This window comes from Alexandromys fortis, unplaced genomic scaffold, assembly GCF_014885135.2.
Source record: "Alexandromys fortis isolate MF-2015 unplaced genomic scaffold, M_Fortis_MF-2015_v1.1 scaffold_9, whole genome shotgun sequence".
NCBI classification, from domain to species: domain Eukaryota; kingdom Metazoa; phylum Chordata; class Mammalia; order Rodentia; family Cricetidae; genus Alexandromys; species Alexandromys fortis.
In genome coordinates, this window is record NW_026067892.1 from 1,038,158 (window position 1) to 1,049,534 (window position 11,377).

Below are 11,377 nucleotides of genomic sequence, written 5' to 3' on the forward strand. Positions count from 1 at the left end.
CCGCGGGCGCCGTCGCGCGTGCGCAGCTCAGGCGGCGTTCGGGAATCTCGCCCGCCCCTCACTCCAGGCGTAGAGTAGCGCCCGCCCCGAAAGCGGCCGGAGCTGGCGGGGCCCGTACGCCGGAGGCGTAGGGCTGCGGAAGCCTGGCGAGTCGTGGCGCGTGGGCACCACCCGAGACCCCACGGTCCGCGGCGTAGCTGGGCAGAAAGCGGAGCCACCCCCTCCCCCTCAAGGTCAGCGGGTGAGTTGCCCAGCCTGACCCAAGGTCGCGCCGCTCAGCCGACCTGAGTGGCTCTGCCTCGCCACAGACCGGCAATCCTGGCTGCAGGGGGATCGGGAGTGGGGCGAGGCTTCTGCTTGCTCTTTGCAGTCGTCAGTGGCCTTCAGAACGTCTGTGCGTCCTGCAGGCGTTTATGTGTACAAATAAATAAGTAAATAAATAAAAGGCAAAAGGCGTTCAGGGGTGAAGCTTAAGGGCAGACCACTTGACTGGCATGGTTGAGGGCTGGGTTCGACCCGCAACACTGAAAAAGCAAAGCAAATGCAACCTCCTAAGGTAAACAGGAAGAGCCGAAGGAAAAAGAGAAACCGTGTGTTTGTGTGTGTGTGTGTGTGTGTGTGTGTGTGTGTGTACACGTACGTAAATCATGAATCTGGCAGTGAGTATATGTTGGGATGACCCTCTCGGAGGACTTGAAAGTGAGGTTCAGTTTTCCTACACCAAACCCAGCCCCATTACTGTGCACTAAACGTTTAGAAAATACAGCAAGATTTACCATAATAGACAGACAGTGGTGGCACACGCCTTTAATTCCAGCACTCCAGGGCACACAAAAAAGATTTATCAGTAAATCCCAAACTATCTGTAGTGTGTGTGTGTGTGTGTGTGTGTGTGTGTGTGTCTGTGTCTGTGTCTGTGTGTGCCGTGATGCTTGAGTCAAGGTCAGAGGACAACTTGTGTAAATTCTTTCCCAAGTAGGACCTAGAGACTGAACTCAAGTGGTCAGGCCTGGCTGCAAATAGCCTTACTGCGCCACCTGGCTGGCCCTTGTTACCTACTTGAATCAGCTTGTATTTAGTGTACTCATTAATAGGCTGGAGTGGCCCAAGAGACGCATCTCTTCAATAAAGGCGCTCACCACGAAGCCTGAGTTAGATCCGTAGACCCACACAGTGAGAACCACTGGTCTTCAACTCCACGCGTCCTCTACTGCATGTGTCCACATTCATAGTAACCTTTTGTTTTGTTTTGTTTTGTTTTGTTTTGTTTTTAGACAGGGTTTCTCTGTGTAGCTAGCTATGGCTGTCCTGGAACTCGCTCTGTAGACCAGGTTGGCCTCGAACTCACAGAGATCTACCTAAATATTTTTTTAAAGTAGTCTGTTTAGGCCGGGCGGTGGTGGCGCACGCCTTTAATCCCAGCACTCGGGAGGCAGAGGCAGGCAGATCTCTGTGAGTTCGAGACCAGCCTGGTCTACAAGAGCTAGCTAGTTCCAGGACAGGCTCCAAAACCACAGAGAAACCCTGTCTCAAAAAAAAAAAAAAGAAAAGAAAAAAAAAGTAGTCTGTTTAAAAAAATAAATAAGGGGGGCTGGAGAGATGGCTCAGAGATTAAGAGCATTGGCTCACAACTATCTGTAATGGGGTCTGGTGTCCTCTTCTGCCTGCAGGCATACATACAGACAGAACATTGTATACATAATAAATATTTAAGAAAATAGATTAGGGACCTGGAGAGATGACTTAGAGGTTAAGAGCACTGGCTGCTCTTCCAGAGGTGCTGAGTTCAATTCCTAGCACCCACATAGTGGCTCACAAACATTTATAATGAGATCTGGTGCCCTCTTCTGACATGCAGGTATACATGCAGACAGAACATTGTATGTGTGTGTGTGTGTGTGTGTGTGTGTGTGTATCATATATGGTATAATATATATATGGTATGATTATTATCTCAAAAATAAAATAATAGCCGGGTGGTGGTGGTGCACGCCTTTAATCCTGCACTTGGGAGGCAGAGGCAGGCAGATCTGTGAGTTCGAGACCAGCCTGGTCTACAAGAGCTAGTTTCAGGACAGGCTCCAAAAACCAGAGAAACCCTGTCTCGAAAAACAAAAAAAAAAAAAAAAAATTAAATAAGATAATATAAAAATTAAAAAATAAAGGGGCTGGAAAAATGGCTCAGTGGTTAAGAGCTCCAATTGTTCTTCCATAGGACCTGGGTTCAAATCCCAGCCCACATGGTAGCTCACAACTGTCTGTGGCCCCAGTTCCAGGGTATCTGACACTTCCACATAGACATACATATATGTTTGCTACCAATAGAATAACATTAAATAAAAAGGTCTGGCTGGAGAGGTGGCTTGGGTTTAGGGGTGTTCTTTGCTCTTAGAGAAGACCAGGTTGCATTGCCAGGACCCACATGTGGTTTACAACCGTCTGTAATTTCAATTTCAAGGGATCCCATGCTCTCTTCTGACTTATTTAGGTACCAAGCACATACGTGGTGCACAAATAAGCAGATAAAGCACCCATAAAATAATATGAATCTAAAGGAAATACAAATAGGTCAAGAGGACTGGAGATTTATCCACCAAGTGCAAAGAACTCAGTTCAATCCCCAGCACTACATTAATCCTAGCACTGGGGAAGCAGAGTCAAGTAAATCTCTGTGAGTTCTAGGACAACCTGCTCTACATAGCAAGTTCCAGGACAGCCAGGGCTGTGCTCACACACACACATACAAAGTAGTTAGATATTTTACAAGAAACTATACAAGTGACTGATGTAGGTGGGTCTTCTTTCTATGTGTTGCTTTCATTGGTTAATAAACTGCTTGGCCTGATAGGTCAGAACATAGGTGGGTGGAGAAGACAGAATTGTGGGAGGAAGAAGGCCTTGAGACAGACGCTCTCCTCTCCAAGATGGACGCAGGTTAAGATCCTTCCCAGATTATTAGAAATGGGTTAATCAAGATGTGAGAATTAGCTAGTAAGAGGCTAGAGCTAATGGGCCAAAGTAGTGTTTAAAAGAATACAGTTTGTGTGTTGTTATTTCGCGTGTAAAGCTAGCCATGCAGGAGCTGGGCAGGAACACAGCCCGCTCCTTCTACAGTGACCAGTAGATACAAACCACTGGACATTATCAGTAACAGCAAAATACAAGTTAAAACTACAATGAGAGCTGGGAATGAAGCTTGTTTGGCAGTGTTTGCCCAGTATGCATGAAGCTCTAGGCTCCAGGCTAAACACTTAAACTGGGTAACAGCACAATTCTGTAATCCAAAGCACTTGGGTGGTAGAGGCCAGACCAGGAACTCAAGGCCATTCTTGGCTAAACAGCAAGTGTGAGGCCAGCCTAGGCTACATGAAACCCTGTTCCCTTTGGGTAGGAGAGGGGCAGTGGCAAGATGGCTCGATGGTTAAGAACACTTGCAGATCTGGTCTTGTCCCCAGCACCCCTATCCTATCAGGTGGCTCAATTCTGGGGGATCTAACATCTGGATTCTGTAGGCACTGCACAAATGGTGCTACATACAGGTACACACATACCCAGAAAAATAAAAACCTTTAAAACATTAACTGTGTGTTGATGCTTCTGGGCTCTGGAATTATGAAGTCCTATTTGATTTATAGCTTTCAGAAACTTTGTTCACTTTGAGGCCTTGGTTCCTCACCTTGGTGTCCTCTTCAATTTTAGTTCGTCCTCTTTAAAGATGCCCTTTCCCTCACAATGGCCTCTTTGATGTGTCAGTCAAGCAGGCAGGGCTTATTTCTCAAGTGGCTGTTCCTCTGGACCTGGGCCATGCATTTATCACAAGCTTCCAATAAAGCAGCTCTCAACAGCCGTGGCCTCTGGGCTTCCAAACAATTCTCATCTCCCTCCCCACCAATGACCTCATTCTGTCCTGGCTTCCTTTTCTAAACCCGAGAAAATGATGGATTTCCCTTCCTTTAAGTTTCAGGGCACGCAGCACTCTAGACCCCCAGCTTTGTTCCCTTGATCCTGGAGGGAGGGCTGCAATGTTTGAAGACCCTGTGTGCTTCTGTCGCCACCTCACACACCTGGTCTGGTAACTCAGTCCCAGCCCTTGAGGGTGTATGGAGGACAGAAGTTCAAGGTCAGCCTGTTAGTATGGGAACTTAAAATTTCTCATTTCCACATATTGTTGGCTTTTTGAGACAGGGTTTCTCTGCAGCTTTTTGGTGCCTGTTCTGGAACTCGTTCTGTAGACCAGGCTGTCCTCAAACTCAAGATATCTGCAGAAATCTGACCTCTGCCTCCCAAGTGCTGGGATAAAAGGTGTACACCTATGTTTTTTAATACCTGAATACATATTAAATGAGGTCAAGCAACTGACATATCCATTATCAATACTAACCATTTATGATGGTTGCAATCTTTGAATATTTTATTCTTTTAGGCACTTTAGTGTTGCCTTCATGTGTCTGAATGAAGGTTTCGGTTCCCCTGTAATTGAGCTATGAGCTGTCATGTGGATGCTGGGAATTGAACCTGAGTCTTCTGAAGAGCAGCCAGTGCTCTTTGCTGCTGAGTCATTTCTCCAGCCCCTGAACACTTACATTTTTTCTCATCACTACATGTATGGAGTGGGATAAACATGCATGGTGCACATGTAGAGGTCAAAGGACAACTTTTCACAAGCATCTTTCATCAAGCAGATTGGAGGCTCAAGTTGCCATCTGGCCTGGTTAACCAATCAATCACCTTTCTCCTGCTGTGTATAACCCACTCCAAGTCTGCCCTGCCCCCAGTTTTCCTGTGTGTGGACATGACTTGGCATTGGCATTATGGGACACGTGTCACGGTGTCATCTGAGCCTGTTTATTCAACACTTACCCCTAAGAAGTGACTAAACAGTTGGGCAGTGGTGCATGCCTTTAATCCCAGCACTCAGGAGGCAGAGGCAAATCTCTGAGTTCAAGGCCTGCCTGGTCTACAAGAGCTAGTTCCAGGACAGGCTCCAAAGCTACACTATATAGACGGAAACTCAAGAAGACATCCTCCTGCCTCTGCAGTACTGGGATCAAGGTGTGCACCATCATGTTTCGAAGGGGGGAAGAAAAAGCAAGACATGCTACACACTTCTACCAGCACGAGTCAGAGCAGGACCTCCAAACAAACGCACAATTAATTTAAATCATGAGTCCCAGAACTGCTGGCTCCCCCCTGAAGCTTCCAGACAAAACAATCCCAAGAAGAGTGAACTGCAAAAGGCCCAGCCTCACCAAACACCACTGCTAGGGTCAAGGGAAAGCACCTGAGCCACCAGAGGCCACCTAGTGGTGGAAATCACCAAGGACTACCAGGACTAAATCACCAAGGACTACCAGGACTCTGTGGTAACCATGACAAATTACAGCTCCAAACCCCAGATACACTTACACTTTTTTTTTTTTTTTTTTTGAGACAGGGTTTCTCTGTGGCTTTTGGTTCCCGTCCTGGAACTAGCTCCGTAGACCAGGCTGGTCTCGAACTCAGAGATCTGCCTGCCTCTTCCTCCCAAGTGCTGGGATTAAAGGCATGCACCATCGCCCGCCCCAGATACACTCTAATTAGGGATGCAGCTCTGAACCTATACTGGGTCTGCTTTGCCAACCTCCCCAACCCCAACCCGACTGACCTGCACCAAGGATGGGATCCTAAAGCACCCCAAGCTCTCTTCTAGCCCCGTGGTGAGCTGTGCCTTTTAGCTGGTGCTCAAGCCAAAGCAAAAGTTTCTGTCACCACTCAGGGCCCCTTTCTTCCCAGGGTGCCCAGAGTTAACAGCTCCAGCAGCCCATTTTCCAATTCTGGAAGTATAACAATCCAGCCTTCACAAGCCTGAGAAGGTAATTCCAGCCTGGCGGTGGTGGCGCACGCCTTTAATCCCAGCACTTGGGAGGCAGAGGCAGGTGGACCTCTGTGAGTTTGAGACCAGCCTGGTCTACAAGAGCTAGTTCCAGGACAGGCTCCAAAACCACAGAGAAACCCTGTCTTGGGGAAAAAAAAAGGTAATTCCAAGACCTTTGTCAATGTCGGGGTTTGAATCACAGGACTCTTGTTCTAGGCAGACCCTCTACGACAGAACCTTAAATGAAGACAGCTAGGCTGTTCCCACTCTAGCCCAAACCAAGTTGGGAAGGTGTCAAGGTCACGTCCATTCACACACTGACCACACAGAGTGGACACTTTTCTTTAAAGTTTATTCCAAACAACAGTCTTCAAGCTCACTGTGGTGGCTGACCACGTCCACGACCAAAGCCTCCTCTCTGCAAGACAAAGCACATGATCGATCGTTAGGGATTTATAGGTCTCAGACCTCACTGGAGACAACAAAAGCTGACCCTTACTGACTGTGGGGTCTTTGACCTTGAGCATGTGTTAGAACTGGGACTGTAACTAAGTGTTTAAAGAGATGGAAGCCCCTGGCACAGAGACCCACACCCTACCTACCTGCCTACACAGGAGATCTGAGAGCAACTGTATGCAAAGCCCTGCCACAGGACTCCAGGAGACTGTAACTCCCATGCCAGGCATTGTCTCCATTTCAGAGAAAGGTAATCTGATTCCAGAGCAATTCTATTTTGGGACCCACAGACTCTCCCATGTTTAGTTCAATCTCAGACTTCACAAAATAAACACAGCCTGGGTCAGAGCTGTCAGGAATACCAGCACGCCACAGGTGCTGCACTAGACGAGCAAGGCCCATCACCAAGGTTTGCACTGTCCCACTGCCTGGGGGAGAGGGATGAGACACCACACCCCAGAACCCACTAACCCACTAGGATGGCCCAGGTCCCTGTGATAACAGGGAGCAAACAGAGATACTCACAAACTGGAACTCGGTGGCTGAGCCAGCCCCGGCCTCGGCTTTCTTGTCAGCACCAGCTAGAAGAAAACAATTCAGGATATGGTCTCTGGGTGGTAAGACAAGCCACAGGGCCCCACAGGCAGGAAAGGCCACCCCACCAAGCACGCAGTCTGCTTCTGCTCCCTTCTCCTCAGATTGTCAGCCACCCTTCCACACCCTCTAAATGTGCTGACGCCAACTCACTAACCACCCCCCCTCCGCTAGGAAAGGTGCCCTGACCACAAAGGTCAAAGGACCCAAGTTGGGAAAGGAAGCTCAACCAAGGGAAGCATGAAGGCAAGGGCAGTGAGCAGCCATGGAAGTAAAATCCACCTTCCGTTACAAGAAAGTAGCAGACAGCGGGGCGGTGTGGTGCACCTTTAATCCCAGCATTCAGGAGGCAAAGACAGGCGGATCTCTGTGAGTTCGAGGCCAGCCTGGTCTACAAGAGCTAGTTCCAGGACAGGCTCCAAAGCTACAGAGAAACCCTGTCTCAAAAACTACTCCCCCCCACGAAAAAACAGAACAACAACAACAAAAAAAGAGAAGGACATAAGGGCAGCAGGGCACATGCCTGGAACCCCAAACTCAGAAGTTGAAACAGGACTGCCTGGACTACATGTACATGGGAAACTGGTTCAAAAAGCAGAACCCATGTAACTGCACTGTGCAAGCATGACAAATCAACATTTCACAGACAGTTCAGACGGGAGGGAAATAAATCACCTCAGTGAGCCAGGGTCAAAGGAACCAACAGCTCCAGGGTGACAGTATGAGACTCCTGTCCGCTTCGCACAGCAGGCTCTGCTGGCTACCTCCTGCCCTCAACCACATCTGTTCCCTCATCAATGCTCACACTGACCTGTGTCATCCTCACAGGCCAGCTCTCTGAAGGAGGAACCCCCCCTACTAATTATTTCTCCTGAACCAGGGGCAGGGGAAAATGTTCAGGCCATGTGTTCACTTCCAAGAACACAGAATGCAGAAAGGGGGCAAGGAAAAGAGACCCTGGCCCACACCCATAAGTCCTAGGCTCCCCAGTATTCCCTAAAGAGTCTAAGCCTGTAATGTTCTTCCCTCGAGAGCCTAACTGGCTCTTCCAGGTGTTTGCTTAATCCACACCTGGAAACTAATAAACCCCCCACTTAATAAAAGCTCAGGAGCAAGACCTACTCTCAGCTCCCTCCAAAGTGCCTGGCACCTGCTCCTCTGGCTCTCGGCAAGCATTTCCTCTACTCAGAAACTAAATTCCACAGTTCTTATGGAGAGATTAGGCCACACAGGAAGAACAGAACACACTGGCCTTCCCTCCATTCCCACAGCGAGGACCTTTCCTGACCACCCCGGAAGCAAGGACTGCAGTCTACAGAGGGTCGCTGAAATCTGGGCTGGACAAGATACTCACGGGGCACAGCACTCCTTCTGTAGGTGTCTCTGTCCGCCTCCCCTCTCGTGAATCTTGCCGGGCGCTCACCCTCTGGCCCTACAGAAACAAAACTGCACGTTGAGCAAAAGGCAGCAGATGCACAGAGGGCAGTGATGTCCCAGTTGTGAGGCCTGGAACAGCAGCAAAACGCCGGTGTCGCTAGGGAACTTGTCACTCTCACTATTTGGCTTCCACCTTGATTAAATAAACAGGCCAGGCAGTGGTCTCCCAAGCCTTTATGGGAGGCAGAGCAAATTCAAGGCCAGCGGGATCTACAGAGAATCCCACCACAAACAAGAAACCAGGACCAGGCAGTAAAAGATGCCATCAAATCCTGGGGACCTGAACTGATACCCGGATTCCATGAAGACCCAACTTTCACATTTGTCCCACGGGGCTCAGTACATTTGCACTCCCTCGCCTGCCTCCTGCAGGGTCCCCAACAGGCTCTCTTAGCATACATTCACTTAAAATAGCTTTTTGGTTCTGAAGGATTTTGCTCTGAAAACACAGCCCACCTGAGTAAGCACTAGGGTCCTTTAGGTCTCCCGTACATTCCTGTGCTCATGCCCCTCTCCAGGCAAACCCAATCCTGCTTAAGAATCTCTGCACCCTATCACCTCAGCCTCTGGCTACTACAAAGAGACTGAGACAGCACCCGATACCGTCTTCTCGTAGCACACTCACGCACAGCTGGCTTCTGCTCACAACCCTGCTCACCTGCCATGGAAATACACAAACACTCCATCTTTCACACACAGCAAGCAGCTCTGCCATAGCTTCAGGTCGTATAGAGAAGCAGGGACGGGTGTAGACACGAAAGCTATTCAAGCTTAACGCCATTCCACGCGCACAGACATTCCCGGACTTGGCCCAAGGCCCTGCGCTCAGTGGTGTCTCTAAAACTGACACCAAGGTACCGAGAACATTCGGAGCCAGGAGTGATGTCGTTAAGGACCTTCTGAACTTCAGGAGACCCTCACACCGCTCACTCTTTAATACACAACCACAACCCCCACAAAGTGTTTCCTGAGGCACCATACCTTTGGGCCGAGGCCTGCCAGTTTCGGGACGGCTGCGGCGCAGGGTGGCAGGCACGATCTCCGGAGGTAGGTGGAGATAATCGCGGAGATACTGGATGCCCTCATTCGTAAGGTACCAATAGAAGTGTCTCCAGGCAAACTGCTCCTTCACATAGCCTCGAGACTTCAGAGACTGCGGGACAGAACCAGTTATCACAGAACTAGCAGACCGGCCGGGAGCAGAGCAGCGACGCAGTAGAGGAACCCAAGGCTGAGAAATTCCTGGAGGCCAAGGGTTCCAAGCCCAAAGGGTCCTTTCTAAGGTGAGTAGATCAGAAAAAGGACCAAGCAGTTTGGCCTCTGCCCTTCCGCCTAGGAGACACATTCCAGAGTCGATCTCCCTTCCCTGCACAGCAGTCGGCAGCCCGGCCCACCCCGTACCTGCATGGCCTTCATGACATGAAGGTTGGGCACGTTCTTGTCTGCCAGCTCGGGGTGTTTGGGCATATGGACATCCTTCTTGGCAACCATCACCCCTTCCTTAAAAAGGAGCTCATAGATGGCAATCCGGTTCTTCTTGGGCATCAACATCTGCAGCAAAGAAGTGATCGTCAAACGAACATCGCAGGGCCAGGAAAACCGCAACACGCAGGAGGCAGAGCTCGGAGTTTGAGGCCATCCTGGTCTAAGTTCCATGACAGCCTGCCAGGCCTCGCAAGCAGATTCTGTTTCTTAAAAACTGAACCAGGAGTCCCAAGTTCACTATCACTACCGCCAGAGTCCGAACTAAGGCAACAACATGGTAGACTCACAAGGTGTAAAGACAACTGCAAAACTGTCCGGGATCCAGATCCCTCCTCTGTCTCCACTGTTTAGCTAATAACTGACTGGGCGCTAAGCAAACGGGTCGTAGCGGCCCACATCTGCTCCGCTGTCACAACCCCTGCAGCAAGTGTCAGGGAGGAGGGTGGACACAGACGCTGGAGCGACAGCACCGGGGACTCTGGGAACCAGCGGTCATTCTCAGGGTGAGATCGGTGGGTAAGACGCGCATGAGGGCCCCGCTTCATGCGACGCCGCAGGGCAAAGCGCTTCCCGCTCTCCTAAGGGACCGCTCAGCCTGGGGCCCAGCGCGAGACAAACCCGCGCAGGCGGAGGCTGTTCCCGAACCAGGCACTTCCCGCCACACGTGGAAGCTCCGCTCCTGCGGCCCCGCCACCGGACGCCACTCCGCGTCCGCCCGCGTCCCGGAGTCCCAGAGCTGCGTCCCCAGCCCGCTGGCTGCGGCGAGACGGGCTGTGAGGGAGGGCGACCATGGCGTCCGTGTCCCCGCGAGGACCCCGGCCCGCCACGGCAGCACCACGGTCCGGATGGAGGCCGATGGAACCCGAACCCGGAGGAACTCACCGCGGCGGCTGCAGGGTCCGGGACGGAGGCTGGAAAGGAAGGGGCGTGCCTGCGCGGCGTCTCTTCCGGACTGCGTGGCCCCGCCTCCCCGCAGGACCCGCGCGCCGTCTTGGGTGGCCTCCACAGTGCCTGCGCGCGCCGCGAGAACGCCTGCGCGAGGCCCCACTGCTCTCCACCGCCCCTCACCCGGGTCAGGGTTCGCGAGAACGGAACCGCCTGCTGGCGATCGGTGCCGACAAGTGTGATTTTCCAGCGCTTGAGTGGTATGCACGCAGAGGGCTGTGAGTTCAGGGATAGACTTAGATACTTAGCGAGTCCTGGACCAGCCTGAGCTACCTGAGACTCAAAGACAAAAAAAAAAAAAAAGCAAACTAAGCTAGGTTACTTTTCACACTTACCAGACTTATTCTCAGGGAGAAACTACATAACCTTTCAGCTGTAATTAGGGCTCACTCACTGCTCATTAACCCTCCTTATGCTAAAGGAAATTTTATTTAAGCTTCGTAGTTTCTCGGGTAAGAAATGTGGCAGAGGCAGGTGGATCTCTTTGAGTTTGAGGCCAGCCTGGTCTACAAGAGCTAGTTCCAGGACAGGCTCCAAAACTACAAACCCTGTCTCGAAGAAAAAAAAAAAAAAAAAGAAAGAAATGTTAATCAGGCAACGTCCAGG

At 50.6% G+C, this 11,377-nt stretch overlaps 1 protein-coding gene across 1 annotated transcript; it reads right to left on the reverse strand.

Annotated features, from left to right (window-relative positions):
- Positions 1-6,187: 6,187 nt before the first annotated feature.
- Positions 6,188-10,815, reverse strand: Rps10 (ribosomal protein S10). Its single transcript, XM_050141358.1, has 6 exons — positions 10,709-10,815; positions 9,743-9,892; positions 9,323-9,494; positions 8,259-8,336; positions 6,836-6,891; positions 6,188-6,272 (listed from the first exon to the last, which is right to left on the reverse strand). Exons 2-6 carry the CDS (start codon positions 9,890-9,892, stop codon positions 6,231-6,233), a joined length of 498 nt encoding a protein of 165 aa, XP_049997315.1. The 5' UTR covers positions 10,709-10,815; the 3' UTR covers positions 6,188-6,230.
- Positions 10,816-11,377: the final 562 nt, after the last annotated feature.

What these genes read in the sequence shown, in the direction of transcription:
- Rps10 (XM_050141358.1), bottom strand. Translation starts at nt 9,892, where the DNA reads ATGTTGATGCCCAAGAAGAACCGGATTGCCATCTATGAGCTCCTTTTT. An exon ending in TGGCAGGCCTCGGCCCAAAG is followed by an intron (nt 8,337 to 9,322) that starts GTATGGTGCCTC and finishes TTGTTTCTGTAG; the next exon opens with GGCCAGAGGGTGAGCGCCCG. An exon ending in CAGAAGGAGTGCTGTGCCCC is followed by an intron (nt 6,892 to 8,258) that starts GTGAGTATCTTG and finishes GTTTTCTTCTAG; the next exon opens with CTGGTGCTGACAAGAAAGCC.